At 40.2% G+C, this 24,004-nt stretch overlaps 1 protein-coding gene across 8 annotated transcripts in view; it reads left to right on the forward strand.

The window, feature by feature from the left end:
• The window catches only part of MICAL2 (microtubule associated monooxygenase, calponin and LIM domain containing 2), a 190,145-nt gene that overhangs the window by 20,348 nt on the left and 145,793 nt on the right, over nucleotides 1-24,004 (forward strand). For all 8 annotated transcript variants that reach the window (XM_075065181.1, XM_032791802.2, XM_075065182.1 and 5 more), the window contains exon 2: nucleotides 11,271-11,628. In XM_075065181.1, the coding sequence (XP_074921282.1) occupies nucleotides 11,365-11,628 (264 nt within the window). In that variant the 5' untranslated portion in view covers nucleotides 11,271-11,364. The remainder of the gene's footprint in view (nucleotides 1-11,270; nucleotides 11,629-24,004) is intronic.

Consider the following 24,004-nt stretch of genomic DNA (forward strand, 5'->3'; position numbering starts at 1 on the left):
GAATAGATATGGGGCAGAATTGGAGCTGCCCCTGCTTGCAGTCTTTGTCTGAATCATTCTGAGACACATCACCTCTCAACAGAGCAGCAGGAAAGCGCAAAAGCTGTGTTCTGTAAAAACAGGCCCATTCTGATGGTTGTATGTTTGTGTTTATCTTTAAACCGATTACATACTTTATGGGGAGGGGGGAAACAAGCCAGGATTCTCACTAGATTTTAAGTTTGTCCCATTAATTGTTTCAGTGACAATGTATTTATAACGTACTTTAAATAGGATGAATATTGTGCTAGAAGATGTCATTGCTTGTTGGACGCTTTTTATTAAATTGCTTCTTGTGTCTTTAATATAGGTCCTTAATATATTTTTTGCACTTCCCTCCTCCTTTTGGTTTTAACCAGAAAAACATCAACATAAACTCTTAGTGTTTATATCTCATTGTGCTACACAGCAGATCTAAAAACATGTTAACTTTCATTCTTTTATAACCGTCTAAACAACATTCAAATTCAATATATTATTTTGGTATATATGTTCAATAATTTCAAGAGTCATTGATTTTTTAATCAGTTTTGTATTCAGGCTTTCAAAATGTATTGATGCTTATTTAATTACTGAATCTTTACACACACACACCCCCGTGACAGGCCCAGGCAGTAGGGTACAGGAGTCTGGTAGAAGCAAATATACTGGTCACTGGGTGGAGTAGTTTTTCTGTCCCCCTGAGTGGCCAGAGCAGGGCTGCACTAGAGTCATCGGAACCTGCTAGAGCCAATTAAGGCAGACAGGCTGGCTGCAGGTGTTCTAATCAATCAAGGAAGGCTAATCAGGGCACCTAGGTTTAAAAAGGAGCTCACTCCAGTCAGGGAGGGGAGGGTCAAAGGAGAGGAAGTGCGTGTGAGGAGCTGGGAGCAAGAGGACAAGGAGCTGAGAGTGAGAGGGTGGCTGCTGGAGGTAAGGAGTACAAGCATTATCAGACACTAGAAGGAAGGTCTGTGTGAGGGAATAAAGATCTATTTGGAGGAGGCCATAGGGAGTAGCCGCAGGGAGTTGTCGCTGTCATGCAGCTGTTACAGGAGGCACTATAGACAGCTGCAAATCACAGGGCCCTGGGCTGGAACCCGGAGTAGAGGGTGGGCCCGGGTTCCCCCTAAACCTTCCAACTCCTGATCAGACACAGGAGAAGTTGACCCAGACTGTGGGGAAGATCACTGAGGTGAGCAAATCTGCCAAATAAGTGCAGGACCCGCCAAGGTAGCAGAGGAACTTTGTCACAATATAGACACAATATCCTGGAAAATTTAACTGTAAAATGTGTACATATATATTAGAAACTTAAAAGGAATGTTTTAATATTTCAAAGTTATTAATTTAAAAACCAAATCTGAAGATTTTAGCTGCATTTCACTGGGTTACCAGAAAATTTATATAGAGTAGGCCATGATATATATTAGTGTTATTACTCAATTACATTAGTAGTAGGCAAAGTTAGTCTGGTGTACATGATTACACAGGCTTGTACATGCTTGTGCTGTTTCTGGAACTCCCTGGAGAGAAGCTGACATGTATAGGATATATTTTAATTGTTACTAATTGCTGCTAATCAAGGCTGCTTGATTGTACGTGTGTGTGTGTACTTTACACGTATGTGAGGTTTTTTGAATTCCTTTAGTTCTCTTCAGTTCAAGAGCTCTTTCACTGGTGAGTTCTTTGTGGTGTTTACATGAGAGAGAGGTGCCTGAAAATCTCTAATATAGGCTATCCACCTGTGCTAAGTTTCTTTTTTCTAGAAAAGAGTTCCAGACTTCCCTGAATGTACCCAATTTGTTGTGCAGCTGACATGGATTTCTCCATTGCAGCTACTCCTATAATCTATTTCTGCTCTTCTGCCAAGTTGGGCACATTCCCCTCCTTCCCCTGGGTACCTATATGTAAAAAGGAGAAGGAAGAGGACCCAGGGAATTACAGTCAGCCAGCCTAATTTCAATACTTGGGAAGATATTGGAATAAGTTATTAAGCAATCAGGGTGTAAGCACCTGGAGGATAATAGGGTTGTAAAGAATAGGCAGCATGGATTTGTCAAGAACAAATCCATGGAAAACCAACCTCATTTGCTTCTTTAGGGTTACTGACCTAGTGGATGAGGGAAGGGGGAAGCAGTAGATGTGATATATCTTTATTTTAGTAAGGCATTTGATATAGTCCCACGTGATATTCTCATAAGCAAACTAGAGAAATGTGGTCTAGATTAAATTACTGTAAAGTGGGCACACATCTGGTTGCAAGACCTTACTCGTAGTGTAGTTATGGCTCACTGTCAAAGTGTGAGGGTGTATCTAATGGGGTCCTCCAGGGTCAGTATATTCGTTCAGTGTTTTCATTAATGACTTGGGTAATGGAGTGGAGAATATGTTTACAAAATGTGCAGATGACACGAAGCTGGGAAGGAGGTGCAAATGTTTTGGAGGACAAGATTAGAATTCAAAACAACCTTGACAAATTGGAGAATTGGTCTGAATTCAACAAGATTAAATTTAATAAAGACAGATACTCCACTTAGGAAAAATCAAATGCACAACTACAAAAGGGGAATTACTAGCTGGGTGGTGATCCTTCTGAAAAGGATCTGGGGATTGTAGTAAATCACAAATTGAACATGAATCAACAATGTGATGCAGTTGTGAAAAAAAGCAAATATTATGCAGTGTATTAACAGGAGTGTCATATGGAAGACACAGAAGGTAATTGTCCCACTCTACTCATCACTGGGGAGGCTTCAGCAAGAGTAGTGTCCAGTTCTGGGTGCCACGTTTTAGAAAAGATGTGGACAAATTGGAGAGTCCAGAGGAGAGCAACAGAAAATGGTGAAAGGTTTGGAAACCTGACCTATGAGGAAAAGTCTAAAAAAACAAACAATCAAACAAAAAAAACTGGGCATGTTTAATCTTAAGAAAAGAGGACTGGGGGAGCGGGGGAGGGGAGAACCTGAGAAGTCTTCAAATATGTTAAAGGCTGCTATAAAGAAACTGGTACTCAGTTGTTCTGCATGTCTTCAAGGTAGGACAAGAAGTAATGGACTTAATCTGCAGCAAGGGAGACTGAGGTTAGATATTAGGATTAATTTTTAAACTATAAGGGTAGTTTAAGATCTGGAATAGGCTTCCAAGGAGGTTGGAATAGGCTTCCAAGGAGGTTCACTGGAGGTTTTTAAAAACAGGTTGGACAAACACCTGCCAGGGATGGTCTAGTTTTACTGGATCCTGCCAGAGAGCAGGGACTAGAACTTGGTGACTTCTCGAGGTCCCTTCCAGTCCTACGTTTCTATGACTCTGTCTGAGGATTACATTTGGGAACAATTTTAATTTAGGGCGAATATTGAAAGAAGAACTGCAGAGTGACTGTTCATCTTGAAAGTCTTCACCATATGAATCCGTAATACCAGACAAATAAAATGGGATTAAGTTTCACTAAGGGTGTGGTTAGCTTTATTTTAACATACAAGGCTATTTTTAATCTTTATTAGTTTTACAGCTACCGGTTAACTTCAGTTGTCTTTGCTGAGCGTCTTGGATAAAGCATAAAGCAAAGCCAGGAAGCAAAGGCAGTAACACTGCTTGGTTCCAACATAAAAAGGACTAGACCAGATCTTAATCAGAAGCAACTATTTCTGTAGTGCTCACATCACAAAATGGTAATTAGACTGAAGAACTTAGTTGTCCTAATGCTGGAACTTAAAGCTAACAGAGCTTAAATTTTCCAGAAATACAATAGGATGAATGAAGTGTCACATTCACTTGCTCTGAAATACAAGAACTTGAATACTCTTGTTAAGTTTTACTTTTGCATGGGAGATATGGGAAAGTACTTTGTCCTTAGGATTCACTTGCAATATTTGGGCCTGCATCAGAGGATGATAGGACTTCTTGTGCAGGTCAGCACTACTTGCATGAATGATGGTTTGCAAGTTCATGTTCTTCTTGTTTTTTGTTCAGATTTCAAGAATGTATCCATGTGTAAATCATGCTAATGCCTTGTGGTTTTGTTTCCCTCAGGTGGCTAAGCCATGTATAGAGGTTTCTGAGTTCGCGTCTGCCTCAGAGCTTATAGACCAGGTCCTTTTTATGCTCAAGCAGTAAAGTACCAGGCTTTGACTGAGCTAACTGGGCAGTATCCAATATTTTGGATGCAGTAGCAGAATCCAACATCTTTATGTGACTTAGCCAATAGAGGGTACAAAGAACCAGATTGTGATGGCATGGGTTACATGTATGGTTGCATATTTCCATAATGAAAGTGGAAACACTGGTTTAATAGTATGAAGAAACTGGTGTGCACTAAAAGTGTAAGCTGCATATCAAATATGTGAAATGTGCCTAGGTTTGTAGATAAAAATAAATGAAAATGCTACTTCTAATAAATCTGTAGAATTCTAGTAGACTGAAGAGGCCTTTCCCATGAAGATATGCAAGTATACACTGAAAAGTGTTGATGGGTGCGTAGATACGTGCTTCTAGGTATATTTAATTTTTGTTGATTCCAGATGGAGCAGGATAACTTGGCTGAGCAGAACTTGTTGGAAGGTCAGTGTTTAAAATGTCTCATATAACTCCAACAAAGCAAGCTGATAGCATGTACGGTAACCTTGTAAGTTCATAAGCACAGAGTGTCTTGGTAGGAACTGTTTTGAATTCCATACTTGACCACAAAAATTATTTTGCAGAAGTTTTGTATAAGTCAGCTTTTTGTAAAAATGAAAAAAACAAAACAAAATCCAAACCTAACTAACCAAAAGAAGAAACGAACCAACAGCTTCAGTTATTAATAAAGGAAGAAAACTTTGAGGCTTTGTTCAGAAACATCTTTAGTTATTGTTGAATTTTAGGCTTGTGCACAGATTCAGAGCCACGAGTAAACAATATTTCAAGCAGTTTGGATTATGTATTTTAACTAGTTTTCTAAGTGAAGTGAAGAAAGATTTTGCTTTGTTATTAGCAGAATAAAATCTTAAAAAACAAACAAAAAACCACCACCTGGTTATTATGACAGTTGGGGAGTGGGGGGAAATAATTGTTTTCCTCTAAATATAAATATTTCTATTTAAAACAGTGGCTATAAAAACAAAATGTGTAATGTAAGTAGAAGCTAATTTGGAAAGCCTAGAAAGCCCTGTAGTGCTGCTAGTTTCACTTGCAAATCTAATTGTAATGGTACTAAGCTTTCAGACTTTCATGAGCCAAGCAAGAGGAATTGCTTTTCAGAACAGTTGCTGATTGTCCCTGGTCCTGTGCTTATCACAGTATATAGGCCCAGTTAGAGCAGAAATAAAGTGGCTTCTTCTGTAAAAGAGAAGGGGGAACAAAAAAAGGTAGAAGTGGAGAAAGGCCAAAGTAAATGATTACTACAAATGCTGCAAAATCCATTCCTTTGCTTATGATGTTTGCTTAAGGTTAAAAACAACAAGTTCATTGTATTCTGCATGCCTAACTCAAGTCTCAAGGCAGAAGTTTTACTCTCAGTAAGTATGGAAGAGTTAAGGCTTTGATCCTGATTCCAGTTTCAATAATGGTATTGGAATACTTGGAATTTAATCTTTTTACAATCCACTCAAGAAATATGTTCTCAAATATTAAAAAGAGAGCAACATAATGTCTGACTACGAAATAACTTTTCATGTTAAACAGACAGCTTTTGAATTATTTTTATTCCCCTAATGAATTCCCCTAATGAATTTTTTATTCCCCTACTGAAAAATTTTATATTGCTCTGTAAAAATTAAAGTAGTTCTAGTGTGGATTGCTCCTATATTTTTATGCAGTTCAGTGCCTGTTGTATTCATATACTTCTGAGTAACAAGCTACTGGCATTTGTAATGGCTGTGATAGCAAAGGAAGTAGTCCCTTGTGTTCTCTCACACAACTGACCACTTTTGAATCTGTTTCATTGAAAGAGGAAATATTTACCAAGGAACTGGCATTTATACCTCCACTACCCAGGCTATTTTTCTTTATAAAAAACCTAATTGCATCTTTTACATTCTTCCTGCATAACCACCAGGGATGACAAAGGATACTTCAGCTGGCATCTCACCTGAAAGTTAGCATTTTTAATTGGGGGTAGTGTAAGGCAGAGTTGGAGGGTGGGCAACTAGAAGGAACATCAGCTCTTCCCCACTGCTCTCATTCCTGTTTCCATCCTCTGTAACTGCTGCCTGCAACTATGCCAAAATCTTCCACTGTACTGTCAACATTTTTAGTAAAGAGCAAGTCCTGGCATGAGACTTAGAATGTGTGACAGTTGGGAGTTACAGTGGAGAATATTCCTGGTCTTCGGCTTGACCAAAATCACTGAAGGCAGTGGAGGTTCTGATCTCAGATAGACAAAACCCCAAACTTTCATTCCCACATATTACCATGCCCCCAGATTTATCTTTTGGGGGCATGATATTTAGGTAAGCCTTTAAATTCACTTTCTTTATCCTAGATAAAGACACAATTATGTGCTTCATTGTTTCCAGAATCACTTGGATAATATAGTCTAAGATTTCAGCAACAACATGTGCCTTTGAGACTTTCAACTTTGTTTCATCTCCAGAATGATTTGCATTTTAAAAACATAAATTTATCAGTGGCAGTAAATCCAAGCACAAGGAAAGTCTGAAATCAAATATTTCCCTATACGCTGGTGGAGTTTGTATTTATTTCCTCTTAAATCATTAAAAGCATTTTAGATAGTACTGAATCAGATGTATTTATTTGTGGTTAAGAATTATTCCATTCAACTCCAGTGGACAGACTTCACTGCGTCGTTTTTGGTGAGCTCAGCGTGTGCAGTGTCCCGTGAAGTAGCAGTGAATGCTCAGAACAAGCTTTCTGGAGAGCATCAGCATTTCCTCTTCCATGCACTCTCCATCGTCATTGGTCAACATAATGCTCCTGCCAAAATTAGAGCCATGGTGTTTTCAGTAGCAATCTGGAATTCACAGTAACCAGAGTCTCCTGTGCCTCATGTCCTTCAAACCACAAAGTGTGGCTTTTGTGAAGAACTTGACCTCTGACACAACTAACAAAATAAAAAATAATTCAGCCAGTGAGCAAATGTCTCTGCTGAGATTTCGCTTTGTCCATATTAAATAGTTTGAGGATTATTTTGGAAACTGACTGTCCTAAAGACTTTCCTTCTTTGAAACAGCCCCACAGACAGGGGGTGGAGGGAGTTAGTTGGGACAATGGACAAACCTCACTTTATGGAGTTCCTGACTTCCACTCAAGGCTATATGAAGGGGACAGGAATCCTTCTGTCTTCATAAAGGGGCTGCCTATCTGTACTGCTTCTGATATCCTATCTCTCTTCTCAACAGCATGGTTTCTTTTTGAGTCATGCTGCCACTGGCTCCCACTACTCTGCCAATGCCTTACACTCCTCCTCTTCCCCTTTCCTTTGCAAAGTGAGGGTAGAAAGCACAGAGGGCATGTAAATGTTGTTGGCTTATCTGATGGCATTTTTAGAGGGGAGTTTTCCAAGTGGTGGTTAAGATGGAGGCATGCTGCATAGAATGACTAGTCCTGTCTGCTGGAGATCCTTCCCCTCTTTTTCCTCCTGAAGATCCCTAGTCATGCTGTACTCACAGGGAGTTTGGATGAAGGATGCTTAAATACCACTCAAGACTGATGCAACAACCCCTCCCCCCCCAATCCCGCCACCACCTTCCCCTTCACATTAAAATCCTCTGACACTCCAACTCAGCTAGTTTTTGCAATGCTGTGGATGGGCTCTAGAAGACTAGACTAGAATCCTGCCCCCTTCAGCTGGAGTGAGTGTTACTGTGACAAAGAGCCCATGAGTGCATAAAAGGTGGAGGAAGTAGGAAGATTCTCCTCAACCCTAAAAAAGTCAGGTGGAATCAAAACTTGGTTGGGACTCTCTTGGCTATAAGAGGCCCCCCCCCCCCCCAATTCAAGGAAGCTTTCTAGATGGGCCACGCACCAAACTTTTATTTTCTTTTATTTTATATCTCTTAGAGGCTGATGTCTTCTGGTTGCTAGGAGCCAAGAGTCAGTGGAAGGCAGGAAAGTGCCTCTTTCCTTTTGATTGATTTTGAGCCCTCTACAAACTCAAAAAGCACTAATGGTTTAGGTGCTCTGGAGTGCTGTCCGAAAGTGTCAGTGCGTGGTGTGATATAAAAACTTGTGGAAGGGCTTCTTCCAGGTATCCTGGTGACTGCTCAGACAAGGAGTTATTGGTGGTTATGTCGGCACATTGACCATTCCCCAGGGATAGATTTTTTTCCTGAAGTTATCAGGTTTTTGCTGCAAGAAACGATAACTCTGGCAGAGGCCAGCAAATTTAATAGGCTATTTCTACACTTGCAGAGTTTTTGCGCTGTCTATTTCAATAGCGATAGTGAACCGGTAAAAGAAGAGCGCTTGTTTGTGACTCACTTACTTCCACAGGTAACAGAGAGTGTTTATATTTGCAGCACTTCCATCACTGATGAGAGCAGTGCACTGAGGGCAGCTATCCCACAGTGCAGCTTTCTCCATTTTGATAAGTCCTGTGGGAAGCGATTGCAGGGCATCCTGGGTCCCTGCACAGCCTCCTCTCCTGAAACACTGATCAGCTCCAGTAGCTCAGCATTGCTCCAAGCAGGGGATCCTTTTGCTTGTTACCTGGTCATTGTTACCTGGCCAAATAAGTGAGCACTTGCCAAGAAAACAAGAAGGGGAGTTTCAAAGTTTCTGGGGCTTTACAGGGGAGGAGTGGATGTCTGTTTACCTGGTGTCACAGCAGCAGAGCTGCTGGCCAGAGTGGTCACATAGGCACTATGGGATATCCTGTGAAGGCTAAAAGCTGTGTAAACAGGAAGAGCATGTCTTCACTTGCACCTCACTGCAAAAGCATCACCGGTAAGATCTGTATGCCTCTTGTGGAGGTAGTTTTCTTTTTGCGGTGAAACTTCTGAGTTTCACCGCAAAAAGTCATTGGCAAGCGTAGATGCTCCCATGGTTTTTGCGGAAAAAGGGGACATTTTCCATTTTAAATGGCAAATGTAGACATGCCCTAAGTGGGTGACTATAGCTATATCACTCCTTTACTTTTCACTGGTTTCCATATGCTGACTTTCATACATCCGTGGATGTATTTTGAGAAGTTAATATTTAATCACTTGGGCTTGAACCTTCAAAGGTGCTGAATGGAAGTGGAAGTGCTCAGTTCCTGGCAAGATTAGAGCCTCTGAGAGATGGAGCAAGGGAAAGGTTGTTTTTTGCTTTGTGAAGCCCTTCACAAATGAACAGGGAGCATACCACAAATGAGGAACTCAGACTGGAAAACAAAATTGCCTAACTTATTTTTGGCAACAAGTATTTAATCATGGCCCTAGGTCCAAGAAAAGGTACAAACTCTCAACACTGGAAATTTATTATACCCTAAAATGGCAACAGAATGATGTAAAAGCAAAGGTTATTTATTTTAAGCATGGCCACAAAATGTAAGCATTCCAAATGCTTCTCTGTTTCTTCCCACGGGAGGCTTTTATAGGTTGCCTATATTCATTCATGTTGAAAGAGTGCAAGATTTATGTGATGGGTCTCCTCTTAATTTAAATACATTGATTATTTTGGCTTCCCTTTCCATTTGAAGCAAACATGGGTAGAGAATGAATGGTTTGTGAACAATGTTAAATTAAAACTGTATCTGCAAAGGCCCTTCTGACAATTTATTTTAAATCTAAAAGCCAACTGATGGGGGTCCAACTAAAATAACTAATTATGTGGGAGATTAAACAAGCCTCAGTTTGGTATTGTGTTTGGAATAGTAGGTAATTCCTTAATAGCAGGAAGAAAGGAATATGACTGGCCCCACTTAAAACTCTGGGACTTGAATCCAGGTAAGCTCTCACCAGTTGTAAGCAGCTAAATAATCCATCTTAATTCTCTTGGGGAGGGGGGGGGGGAATAAGAACTTGGGAATCTAAATCTTTTGACCTGGGATGACTTTACTGGGGAGTGTCTGAAATTCAGAATGAGGGGTTAAAGTAGGATCTAGAAGTGGCCTGACAAAGTTATTTCAGTACTTTTAAAATGTACACTAATTAGAGTACCTTTCTCTTCTCACAACTCCAATAGTAGTTGTCCTAAATACTGCATGTGGTTTGACCACGAGGAACATGAATTACTCATTACATGAATGTAATCATTCTAAATAACAATGTGCAAAGAATGCAGGATTACCTTCCTTATACTGGAGAGTACTAGATTCTTTTTCATTCGTGCATGGTTCATACGGGGGTTGGAAGAATGGAGTAGGTCCTTTTTTTTTTTTTTTTTTTTTTTTTTTTTTTTCCCCCTGGAATTTCAGTTTTGGAGTAACAAGACGTGATGCTCCAGACATCCTAAATGTTTTCTGCATGCAACTGATGACAAGATGAACAGGCTCTTCATGCTGAATCTAAGTTGTTCTGGGTTAGTTATATACCAATGCCCTAGCTGTAATTGGACATCTTTCTTTAAAACAATACAGTGTTGACTTGTGGCCAACTCCCAGAGGTACAAGGCTCTGACTACAGTTATGGTTGAGGGATGCTTCTGAGGAATTACTATGTGTGAAGTTGTTGTCAGAATGGTATCGATTGCTAGCTAGTAGAATAAGGCCAAAAATGATTGTCATTAGACAAATGTGATAGTGTTATAGGGGGAATGAGTTGTCCTTCAACTTGAAATTAGAGTGTTTAAGGATGTTCATAATGATCTTTATGAAATAAATTGATGCCTAGCATTAAGAACATAAGAACGGCCATACTGGATCAGACCAATGGTCCATCTGGCCCAGTATCCTGTCTTCTGACAGCGGCCAGTGCCAGGTGTTTCAGAGGGAATAATAGAACAGGTAATAATCAAATGATCCATCCCCTGTTGCCCATTCCCAGCTTCTGGCAAACGGAGGCTAGGGACACTTCAGAGCATGGTTTTGCATTTCTGCCCATCCTGGCGGGTAGCCATTGATGGACCTCTCCTCCATGAATTTATCTAGTTCGTTTTTTGAACCGTGTTACAGTCTTGGCCTTCACAACATCCTCATTGCAGAGGTGTCATAATTTTATTTATAATTTCTGCAGTTGGTATATTTCATGCCATTACTAACTTTATTCTGCACTTTGGCTCATTTAGAGAGCCTTTCATTTCTGCATGCTTGTATCTAGCTGGTTTTAAATATGATTTGTAGGCTTTTGATCTTCACTGGGTTGAAAATATGTTAATTTGACTTTCTTTTCTAGGTATAATATTCTTAGAAGTACTTGATAGTGTCTGGCGCCTGTATCAGAGCACCACAGTTCAAGTTTAGCCCTTTCTACACACACTGCTCAGAACATGGGGGAAAACGATGATGAAAAGCACAGCCAAGGTGGCCAGATATTTGAAAACTTTGTACAAGCATCAACATGCAAAGGTACCATTCAGGCCTTTAATATCCTCACCCGTCAACTTGAACTGGATCCATTGGACTACAGAAATTTCTATCCAAAACTGAAGTCAAAGGTAACCAGCTGGAAGGCCAAAGCTTTGTGGAACAAACTTGATAAAAGAGTAAGTCATAAAGAATATAAGCGAGGAAGATCTTGTACGAACACTAAGGTAAGTTGAGAACTTCCATTTCTAACTTATGGTTTAGATCAATTTTTAGTTGCTAAATTTTGCCACTAAAGATAAACAGTTCTGCATGTATTAACTATTTTCTTACATAGCAAATGCGTGGTGGTTGTCTGCAGAGCACTTACTGGAACCTGGAGATCTGGCTTGTCATGTTGCATTGAGTCTCCTTGTTTCTGGCTATTAAACTATAGTAAACATAAATATTTAAATACCTTCTTATTGTTGCTTTTGCATACAAACAATTCATGTTTTCCCACTGATGTTACGTGATTGCAAGTAGGGATGTAAATATTGTTAAAAAGTACCTGTTTAAATTATTAAAATTATATCTGTTAACTGTTTAACATTTTAGATTCCTAGTTAGTACCCTGTCACCACCCCTCTTCTGCGCACTGTCCTGGTGATGGGGGATGGGGAAAGGTAGAGACCATCCTGTGATCCAGGAGTGTTATGGTGGCACGGAGAATCTGTCCAGGAGGTGTCATGGTGACATCAGTCTCCACCGTCATATAACCTAGTCTCCCTCAGTGCGTCGTGGGACTTTGGATAGTTCTGGTCATGTGCCCCTTGCTGCCCTGCAACTTGGCCACACCATGGGCCATGGGGTTGGTGAGTGCCCAGCACCATGGGCCATGGAGTTGGCGAGTGCCCAGCGCCACACACACCCTCAGCCTGTCACATCCAGTGGCAGCAGCCAGCAGAGGCCTGGATCCTGAGCAATTGCCCACATGGGAGGAGTCTGGATGGTATCCAGGGGCTTGATGGAGTCTCACAGGGGGGCCAGGGCAGCAGGGGGCAGTAGCTGCTCCTCAGCCAGGGGGTCTGTGTCTGTGGGGGAGGGGTATGTGCCCGACTGGGGTCCCTGTACTGGCTCCTGGCGGGAAGCGAGGCACCCAGCTGTTCTGGGCTCCCGAACCACCACCATGCGAGGGCAGACTTGCTTGTCCTGCTCTAGGTGCTGCTGGAGAGTGGAATGCAGATAGGGAAGAGGCAGATTTGTTAATACACACAGTGTGCTCGAACATGGGGGCAGGGAGCTCAGCCAACTTGAGGGAATGATAGCAGAAGTAGGGATATGAAATGTCATGAAATTATTTTACTAATCTGTTTTAAAGGTTAACTGCAATATATTAACAGTAAGACTAATACTTATTGGTTAACCGTAGAATATTTTACATTCCTAATTGTGAGTAGAAGAGGAGGCGGTCTGTGTGATTGTGAACAGCATGGTGATATGCTGTTTCTAATAAGATGTAGTGCAGGCCTGTTGGAAACCATTGGATTCCAGTGAGTATAAATGCTGTTATAAAAGTTTTATACTAAATATTTATTTTTAACCAGTTCATGCCACTGGGGTCATCTGTGTGGCAAGTATATTTCATTTTAGAGTAGCTCACTTGCTACTGTATGTATATGACTCCCAGTTTTATTGCTGAGTTATAGCTATAAATTATACAAAATCCAGATTGAGAATTCCCAGCCCTCAGTTGTGTAAGTAGAACACAGGGGACAAATGGTATGGTATATAAAAGTACACTGGATTGCAAACCATAAAGGGTTTCATAAACTGAAATCATCATGAATTTTATAGTTGTAATCTCTGCAAAGTATGGCTTTTCTACCTTCTTCACTCTCTCCTTAAAGAGCAGGGGCTTTTCAAAAGCATCTGGGAGAAAGGGCTCTTAAATCACTTGGAATGCATGTAAGGGCTTCTGTTCTTGTTTGTAAAACTTATCTTTTGGATAAGCTCTTTGTTATTCTTTAAAAAAAAATAGTTTTGAAATATCTCTGCCACAGGCTTCTCTAGGAAATGAAGAGCCAAGAGATTTTTGGACCAGTAAAACTGTCCTCACCACTTTCCTATCTGCCTCCTACTTCTTCCTCTGTTTGCTTTTTTCCTTCCCTTCCTCCTGTCACTCCCATTTTCTCCTATCCTTCCTCTTTTTGTTCTTTTGAAAGAGTTTTTGAATATATGTCAGTGAGTAACATAGTGAATGTACAGTCAGGAAAGGGAAGGAGTTGGGGGGAGGGGTGGGAAGCATCTGTCAGTTAATAATTGTCCCGTACTATACTTCATTATCTCCCCCCCTCCACGAGTTTGTTGTCAGCCTGAGGAGATAATAGCAGCAGAAAACAGGTAGTGTTGATGGCATGTGTAAAGTATAGGGAGAGGGGACACAGTCTCTGAACAGTGCCCATACAGTGCAAAGCCCTGGTCCTGCAAAGCCTTAAGCATTTGCTTAATGCACATACTATGTGAAGTCACACTGAAGTCAATGGCACTCTCAATTTGTAACATTTAAGCACCTGTGTAAAACTTTGCAGGATTGTGACCCAAGAGTCTAATCTGCCTCCTGTGGTATTAGTTCTGTGCTTTGAAATAAGGATTTATTTGTATTTATGGGGCATAAATATTTGTATAAACTAATGGATTTATGTGTATTATATGTTATGGATAAATGTAGGATAACTTATCATAGACAAAAGAGTGCGTATAGAAGTAAGATATATCTGCATTTGTTGTTTTATATTATCTACCATAACAAGATCTATAATTCTCTCATCAAAGTAAGCTGACTGCATATGAGAAGAATGAATCTGGAGGTTGCAACAAATGAAAATGTTAACTGTGGTCTACAGACTTAGTGTGGATATCTAGCAGACATTCCTTACATATGAATCATAGTCTCTTGTGAAAGCATATCTGTGCCACATGAATGGTAGGAAACACATTGAGACAAGAGGGCAGACTCTCTGATCGTTACCTTGCTGCAATCCGGCAGTCCTATTTACAGATCACGATAAAGTATAGATAAGTCATTTTCAGAAATACTAATGGTCCAATAAAAATATTACTGCACAATAGAGAAGGTTAATGGTTAAATAAATAAATCCATTACTAGTATGTTGTTAGCTTTGTTGATGCTACCAACAAATTGCCCTCTTCAAACCACTGTGACTTTTACCTGTGCTATGAATTTGTAGTTGAATAATGGCTCTGGATTTGTTTGCACATTTTAAGTTTGGTGGTCCAAATTCACCCTCTTCTTGTGCTCGTGCAACACTGTAGGCTTTTGTGTGTTGCACAGTGTAGAATGTGGCCCAAACTTTCCACTTTCAGTTATATACAGAAAAGTGCTGGTTGCAATGGCTCAGTTGGAATGAAAATTCTAATGGTTTCATATGTCAGCAGACCCAAAAAGTTAGTCAAGTGGCTATTTGAAAATACAATTTTGAGAGCTAAAGTTGCCAATAGGCATCACTTTTTCTAAAAGTTAGCTAAAGACATTAATTCATTTTAAAAATAAATAATATATAAGCAAGAAAAGCTCCAATGAGCTGAAATTATTTCCTCCACGCCTTGACTTCTCATAATTCTGACCACCCTTAATTTTTGCACTAGCATTTCTTGACACTTGGAACACAAATGCAAAGCTGAGCTGCAATGATTTTATAAATTTCACAAGGTTTTTGAGGCCTGTTGGTATTGGCTATAACTGTGGAAGCTTCTTTTCTCAGAGATGAATGGGCAAGGTACACTGATATGTCTTTGGCCTGTATGTCAAGGATACTGCTTCTGACTTGTATTGTAAGGACAAAGTAGGTAGGCTAGATTACATGATGTGCACATGTCAGAATGGTATAGAAGGGTACAGTGGGATCTCTGGCCTGTAGGGTGGTGGATGGAGAGAAGGTGTTGTCTGGCATATAAATGGGAATGGAATGAGATGCTGCAGTCTCAGGATTTTAGTGGAAGAGTGGTGTAATGGAGGATTAGTTCTTGATCCTGCATGTTAGGACTTGACTATAGAACTTTTATTGTGGAAGGGTGAGCCAAGAGCATCTAAGATCTGGATTTTGAAAGGGAGTACTGCGGGGAAGACAATGGTACAGGGGATCTTGAGTCTCTTGATGAGCAGGAATATTGAGGGCAACATTAATTTATGGACTTTGATGCCCTTGTCATGGTATAACCCCCACTTTTGAACCTTAGCTTCCAAAAGATGGGGTACCAGCATGAATTCCTCTAAGCTTAATTACCAGCTTAGATCTTGTAGTGCTGCCACCAACCAGGACTTGCAGTGCCTGGTACACTCTGGTCCCCCCAAAACCTTCTCTGGGGACCCCAAGACCCCAAACTCCTTGGTCTCACAACAAGGGGAAATAACCCATTCCTCCTCCCTCCTTTCTTCTCCCCTCCCTGGTACACTAGGAGATCACTGTGATTCAAACTTCTTGAATCTTAAAACAGAGAAGAATGTCACTCGCCCCCTTCCTCTTTTCCCTCACCAAGAGGCAAACAGATTCCAAGCTCTGTGAACTCTAAAACACAGAGGAATTCCACCTCTACCCCTCCCTTCCCTCCTTTCTCCCTACCAAATTCCCTGGTGAGTAGAGACTCAATCCCTTGAGCCTCAACAAGGGGGAAAAAATCATCAGGTCTTAAAATAGAAAAGCTTTTATAAAAGAGAAGAAAAAAAGTAAAAGTTGTCTCTGTAATCAAGATGGTAAAATGTTACAGGTCTTTCAGCGTATAAGACACTAGAGAGAAGCCTCCCCCAGCACAAATACAAAGTAAATCCTATCCAGCAAAATACACAGTTGCAAATAAAGAAAACAATCAAAAGACTAAACCTCCTTTGTATGTTATACTAGCAATAAAACTAGCAGGATCTTAAAGGGGACAAGACATTTGTCACATTTATTGTAATACCATAATAAAATAAAGATAACCAAAAACATTGTTTGCTGCTACCTTATTCCATGATATATATATATATATATTATATATAGTATATATATATATATATAGTATATATATATATATTATCCATTCACACACATCATTCATACAAGTTCTGTGTAGAATATATAGTACCAGCCTAAAGTTGCTTTGTGACAAATAGCGGCCAGGTACTCTGTACACAAGAGTGGAGCCGAGCCGGGTCAGGTGGACCTGATGCTCCTGGAGGCTGGCAGCAGAACATAGCCTCAAAGCCTCAGTCTCAAGTCCAAGCTTTATAGGGATTTTTCCCTATGTTAGTTCATGGAGTTGCTTCATTCTGCTGCTGTAAATTTATCAGCAGTGGCTGGCTTCCAATGTTGGCAAGAAGAAATGTTACCCAAAGTCTCTTATCTCACCTCTTTTTTAACAGCTTTTTAGTTTGGATTCAAAGTCTATAGGTCTGCGTGTCACGCTGCTATGGGTTTGAGATTGATCACCTGCAATTGCAGGGCGTGACTTTCAGCCCTTGAACCTGGCTTTGATCTTCCTTCTGTTTTCTTTTGTCCTTTTCTTTTTAGTGTGGATGCTTTTTACTTTGTTTCACTGTTGTCTAGGTCTTCAGCCGTTGGTAGTTGAACTTTCAACCTCATCAGGACAGGCTGGGGCTGGAGGTTGATTTTATCATCCATACATGCTCATTCACAACGTCTAAACTAACTAATAAGATTACAGCAGGTTTGCAAAAACGAAGGTTGGAGGAAGCTTTTACAAAATGGAGTGAGCGTTTAAATGGGGTTTGAATTACAATATGGCAAAACAGTCAGCAGAATTACAATGCAGGCAAGTGTAGTGAATGGTGAACAGAAGTTACATTAATAAAGTGAACATTAAGTTCTACATGTACTTGTACTTACTACTTGAATAGAAAATTAGAGAGCCTGCAGGTACTTCTGGTCATCCTCAGAACCCAGAGAGAACAAAGCAAAAATCCAAAAAACCCCAAACAAAGGCTTCCTCCACCGAGATTTGAAAGTACTTGTCTCTTGATTGTCCTCTGGTCAGGTGTTCCCAGGTTCACTGTTTGTTAACCCTTCCTGGTAAAAGAGACATTAACCTTAACTGTCTGTTTATGACAGCCCTAATGAACGATGGCACCACTTGTTACAACAACTGGTCAAAGTTTCCCATTGGTCAGGATCGATTCCAAATTCCATCATATTTTGCTTTCAATATGTCTTTATGGCGAAGCTTGGGATGTCTTGCTGTTCTTTCTCTCTGATAGCTCCCGATATGCATCCATCTTCTAACCTACTAGAGGGCCCAACCAGCACAGTCGTTTTTGCTCGAGCAGGGCTGTTGTGCTGGGTAAATTGCCTGTTTGAAGAACCTAAAGACTCTGTAGGCAGTAAGCGAGTAAGCCGTTCCCAACCGAGACACCAATGTTTTGCAATAATGGCCAACGATCATGCAAATCTCAGACTGGACTATTCAGTGACATGGGACACTGCAAACTGTCTACATCATATGCTCACATTCCCGGCCATTTCTTGCAGATGAAAGGGATGGTATGATAGGATAGTTTAATTTTTGGCAATTGATCTTGAGACTATCAGCAGATAAGTCTGCTCAATGGTCTGTGATGGGATGTTGGATGGGATGGGATCTGAGTTACTGCAGAAGAGTTCTTTCCTTAGTGCTGGCTGGTGAGTCTTGCCCACCATGCTCAGGTTTAGCTGACTCGCCATATTCGGGGTCGGGAGGGAATTTTCCTCCAGGCAGATTGGCAGAGGCCCTGGAGGTTTTGCTTCTTTCCTCTGTAGCGTGGGGCATGGGTCACTTACTGGTGGACTCTCTGCAGCTTGAGGTCTTCAAACCACAATTTGAAGGACTTCAATAACTCGGACATAGTGTAGGAGTTGTTACAGAAGTAGATGGGTAGGGTTCTGTGGCCTCTTTGTGCCAGGAGGTCGAACTAGATGAATCATATTGGTCTCTTCTGACCTGAGTCTGATCATGATGCCAACATTAAGTTAGGTATAAGAACTAGTACTTGAAACTGAAAAGAAATTTAGAATTAAGAATGCTATTTAATTTGTAATATGTTTTTTAAAGATGCGGGGGCGGGGAAGAGCTTTACTTAAATTTTACTAGAGGTTTGGAAATGTCCTTAGGGTATTTTTTTAAAGTAGAAGGCCCCAGCAGTTTTGCTGGTTATGTAGCTGAACTTGTAACCTTGTGAGCACAATGACCAATATATAAGTTTGAGGTTCCTTTTACATGTTGCTTTATAACCTATCCAACCACCCAAAATCTGCGATCTTGGTGCTAAGATAAAACCAGGGTCTAAGCTAGCCTTGATCCTTGTTTTACAAAAACCAAAAATTGGCCACTTTATACATGTATTCTCAATCTCTTTCATAGTGCTTGCAAGTCATTTGCCGCACAAACCTTTTAGACACACTAGTGATTGCAATTTCCTCTATACCGGGGTCAGGACACTTTAGGGGGTCATGACATGCGGGGATTGTGAGCTGCCACCCTCACCCAAGGACCCCGAAGCATTTATACTGGTGTTTAATATATTAAAAGCGTGTTAATTTATTGGGGGGGGGGGGTCGCACTCAGGCTGTCATGTTAAAGGGTCGCCAGTAAAAAAAAAAAAAAAAAAAAAAGTTTGAGACCCACTGCTCTATACTATGTAATATAGTATACATGGAAACATTTTAAAAAATGAGCTCTTATTTCCTAAAGACTGTTCCACTACAATAAGTAGTAATAATCCTGTGCCTTAGTTATTTAAGAATTGTCAATTTTTATTTTGAAGTTTTTACAGTAAAATGTGTGTAAGTTGGGAGGACTTAAAAAAAAAATTTTGAATTTTCAAAAAGTTCAGACACATGACAAATGTCATGTATCTCAAAAATGACATAATCTAACTTCAAAATTTGCAAAAGAAACCACAATAAAAAAACCTCATTCTGCTCTAGGAAAACCCCACACACAACATTACAGGCATAAAGGAACCTTTTTCAGAAGCTAAAGTATGTGTATTTAATAAAATTTAAAAAATGGCTCCTCTCCCCTTCCCAGATTTGTAATGTTATGAGTACCTTAACTATGGAGTTACTACCCTGATTCTCATGTCCTACACAATGCGCCTGGATTACAAAAAAAAAAACAGATTTTTTCAGCATCCAAAATATAGGAAAGCATAGTCTCTCTCTCTCGCATGCACATGCGCGTGCACACACACACCCCACGACTGAGGCCATGGAGAGTTGCAGTGCTGGTGGTGGGTTCACAGCACTGCAACTTAGTAACTGTCCACACCTGCAAGGCACATCCAGCGCTGCAATTCCCTGGCTGCAGCGCTGGCTGTACACCTGGTCTGCTTGGTGTATAACGATTGCAGCGCTGGTGATGCAGAGCTGCTCGTCAAGTGTGGCCACCAAAAGCACTGTAATTGGCCTCCAGGGTATTAGGAGGTATCCCAGAATGCCTGTTCACAACAAACCGGAAGAGTGGTTGAACTGCGGGCTCCCCGGAGCTGCTTATCTAAAAAACAAACGGAGCTCCTGTTTGCTCGAGAAGAGGCAGGCAGGGGAATTGCTTTGGAATGTTCACAGCTATTTGCTTGAATAGAGAAGCGACACGGCGGAGGGGGTGGAGGGAGTCTGTGTTGGAACAGCTGCTTATGTGATCTGAAGGCTATTTAGGAGTGCATAATTTGCATTTAGTGAATAAGAGAGGGGTGGGGGAAGGGTCAAAACTTTTAAAATGATTGAAGGTGGGTGCTGTGTATCTTCCAGTCCTTAGAACTTGCAAGGCAGGGAGCTGACACAGTGTCAACTCCAAAAATCCACTCTCTCTGTCTCCCCCACGCTCCCTGTCACACTCCACCCCATCCCCCTCTTTTGAAAAGCACGTTGCAGCCACTTGAACGCTGGGATAGCTGCCCACAATGCACCACTCCCAACAGCGCTGCAAATGCTGCAAATGTGGCCGCACTGCAGCGCTGGTCGCTGTCAGTGTGGCCACACTGCAGCTCTTTCCTTGCACAGCTGTACAAAGACAGCTGTAACTCCCAGCGCTGTACAGCTGTAAGTGTAGCCATACCCTGAGTTACAGAAAACAAACTCCTCAGACCACTTCCTTTCAGTGTCTTCTCTACCCCTGTGAATCCATAGGCCAGGCAACACTTGCAGTGTTCTCTTGCTTAAAGCTTGTTCCTCTTTTTTTAAAATAGCCTCTGCCACCTTTTCTGCCCCTGTTTCAGCTGGGGAATTTCCAAGCTCCAAAGCCAGCTCCCTCACCTGGGCAGAGAGTAGTTCAGTCAATGGCTCTGCTAATTAGCCAGCCTATTGTTTCACTAGGGTGGAACTTTTCAGTATTGATGGCCCTTGATCCAGTCAGAGCTTCCCAGAATTAGGGTGTGTCTACGCTGCTCCATAGTTAGGACAATAGGTGTCTGAACAATATTGAGCACCAAGGTGCTATTCTGTAACGCCCACAGTTGGACACTGCAAGTGTGAACTAAAAGATTGCAAGTTCCCATTAACATAGGTTCCTACCTCATACTGAGGACTTTAAGTTCGCACACCCACATGGGAGAGTTACAGCTCAGCACTCCTTTCACGCTGCTATTCACATCCCCAGCTGAACTGCAGTGTAGACATGCCCATAGTGTCTGTACTAGGTGCCAAGTTCCTGCTACCAAATAAATGCTCAAAGCCTCACTAAAGTTTTCATTAAAAATGAAGGTTGACATACAACATGGTATTCAGAAAGCCAAAATGGAACTCATAAACTGACACAGACATATCTTCCCACTCAGTCGCATAAGCATTATCTGACTGCTTAAAACATAAGGGATACTTAAAAAAGCAAACTATTATTACTAAAAAATTCATTAGAGAACAGTGCTGCCTACATATCAGTACTAGGTACTTTTGTACCTGCCAGAGCTTATTTCACATCTTCTAATTAACTATTAACAGTAGAAAATTAAACTGTTTTGAACCATTTCCTTTGGTTAATGACTTTTTCCTAGCTTTGCATATTCCTTTTGTATAGAAACTGTGTAATTTAAAATGCTATCAATGTGTGGAAGTTGTTGCTGCTGGTGGTATAAAAAGTATAGAAACAAGTGAATTACCATACTTTTCTGTTATTTTGGTTAAGTAGGTACAGTAATCACTCAGCCTATTATTACAGCATGACTTCAAATTTTATATATGCAGAACATTGTGCATGTGTGCAGGATTATTAATAGCGGTAGAATATGAATCATTTGAAAGGGTCTGATCTCACAAATTGAGTCAAGTTGGAGTAGCTTGTGACTTAACCAGAATACCATCAACCTGTGTCTTCATAATATTCATTAATTATAAAACAGGACAATTTTATCTGCCAAGCCATTGTTTCTTCCTTTTCACAGTGTATGCCATTGAATAACACTTTACCTCATCTACATGAGTGGATTTTTTTTCATCTCTTAAAAAAATCATCTACTCAATGCACCGTAGATCTAACAAATCTGTTTTTAACATGGAATTGAGAATGGAAGATTTATTTCTAACCCATGCTGTGTGCTACCAAGTAGTGTGGACCAAAGACACTAAACTGGGCAGGTAACTCATAATGGCAGTCTTGCATTTTAGCTATGTACAAAATATCTGCCATTCTCATTGGTCTTTAGTATGGACAAAAACTTGTGACTTGCACGCAGAAAGATGAAGCATTTTAAGTACACAGTGGACAATATATTTGTTTTCTGGAGGTCCTGTTTTTTTGAAGGTGCTGAACAGAAGTTTCTCTCATAATTAAACCAATCCTCCAGTATGTTTTAACTGAAACGCTGGCAGATTTACCTTCCCCCCCCCCACTGCACTGTCATTTGTGATCCACCTAATGCTTCCAGAGACACCTCACTCTGCATTCTATTTACTTTAGTGAACATTCTGAAATATTTTACAGATGGAAGATGTAAAATCTTCTAATTTTGCTCTTAATTAGAACTTGAGTGACTGGCTCACTTTAGCCAAAATAGAGGTTAACCTCTTGAAAACCAGGTTTGAAATGGCTGAGATTTTAAAGTTTTTAATAATCAAGCTTTATAATGAAAATCCCATCTATTTTATCTAAAATAGCACTGATAACTCTACTAGGATTACATTAGCTGACCATTGTATTTTTTTATATTTGACTAAAATGGCACTCATATGTTTAGTAACATTAAATTAATGGATTATCTATCTAATCCCTTGGATATTTTTTTTCTTTTTCTGACTTTTTTGTTTTTGTTTTTGTTTTTGTATTTGGTTGTTAAATCACCATTACTACTTTTGGGTTTAATGTACAGCAGATGTAACATGGAATCACAAATCTTTTCATGATGACATCGCATTAAACTCCATCTAATGTGAAGTGTTACCATAAATTCTAAAACCTGTTTTGCAACACTGGAAGCCACAATTAGGAAATTCCATTAATCATTGTCCTTTATACCTCTGAAGATACAGATGATATAAAAGGTGTGCAAAACTGCCTCGAATTACTGTTTTACTAAAGACAACTCTCTGTGGTATCTTGTAGCAAGCAGGTTGTCTCTGTATATTCATCAACAGGTCATAAAATGTCATAATAGGAACTAAATACTATAATTATAGGAAGCTCTGAAGAGGAACCTGTGTGCACAAAAATACATTCTGATATCAGATTCTTTATTTAAACAAAAGAGGGCAAAAACTACTTCTCTTTAGCCCTTCAATTTAGGCTAAACTACTGGTCCTGAAGTTGTGAAGCTGCTGGTGGTACTTACTATCAACATAATCCACTGACTTAAATGACCGCTGTGAGTGTTTAGTGTGCTTGAAAAATCACGTCACTTACTTCAGTGCCCAGGTTACTTTACTTTTGTAATTTATGGCATGGGTGCCTAGAGCCTTGGAGAGAGTCCTCTTTTTTTAATTCTTTTATAAATCTATATAAATAAAATGTATAGAATGCTTTGAGTTCAGGGAAGGCTGTGGGATTATCTATGAAATCGTATGGAAGAGCTACTAGGGAAAAGGAGAAAATGCGTGGATAGGGACAACATGTTACAGCAGAGCCCTTTAATTGTTGATGACGGGTCAGACTATTTTTACTGTTTCTTCAAGAAATGTTTTTTTGTCTCTGAAAAGAGACATGGCGATGAAAGGACATGATTTTGTTTTGAGAGAATATCTGCTAAGTATCTGACTTTCTGAATCACACTGTTTTCAAAGCAGGCCAAATTACATCACCAAAGGCAAAGTTTTGATATTTGTTTCGATAATGAAATCACTTTATTTTTATTAGAACTTGTGTATATTATACTACAGATGTTTTGTCAGGCACTCACTTTCCATTTTTTAGCGTTCAGGAGAAACATTAACTTACGGCCAGGAGAAGCTAATCAGAATGCTTGACTAATATTTCTGTAAACTTTTCTAGATGTTTGGAAGTCTTAAGTTTTGGTTGACAAGATAATGGCAGCTTTACATCTGTGTCCCTTGTTTTTGTGTCTTTGCTATTAATCTACAGAAAGTAACTTCTCCTGTTTCACTGATTTCCAAGACATTCTTTTTTCTGTAGAGATTTCCACTGAAC

This window comes from Chelonoidis abingdonii, chromosome 4 (assembly GCF_003597395.2).
Source record: "Chelonoidis abingdonii isolate Lonesome George chromosome 4, CheloAbing_2.0, whole genome shotgun sequence".
Lineage (NCBI taxonomy): Eukaryota > Metazoa > Chordata > Testudines > Testudinidae > Chelonoidis > Chelonoidis abingdonii.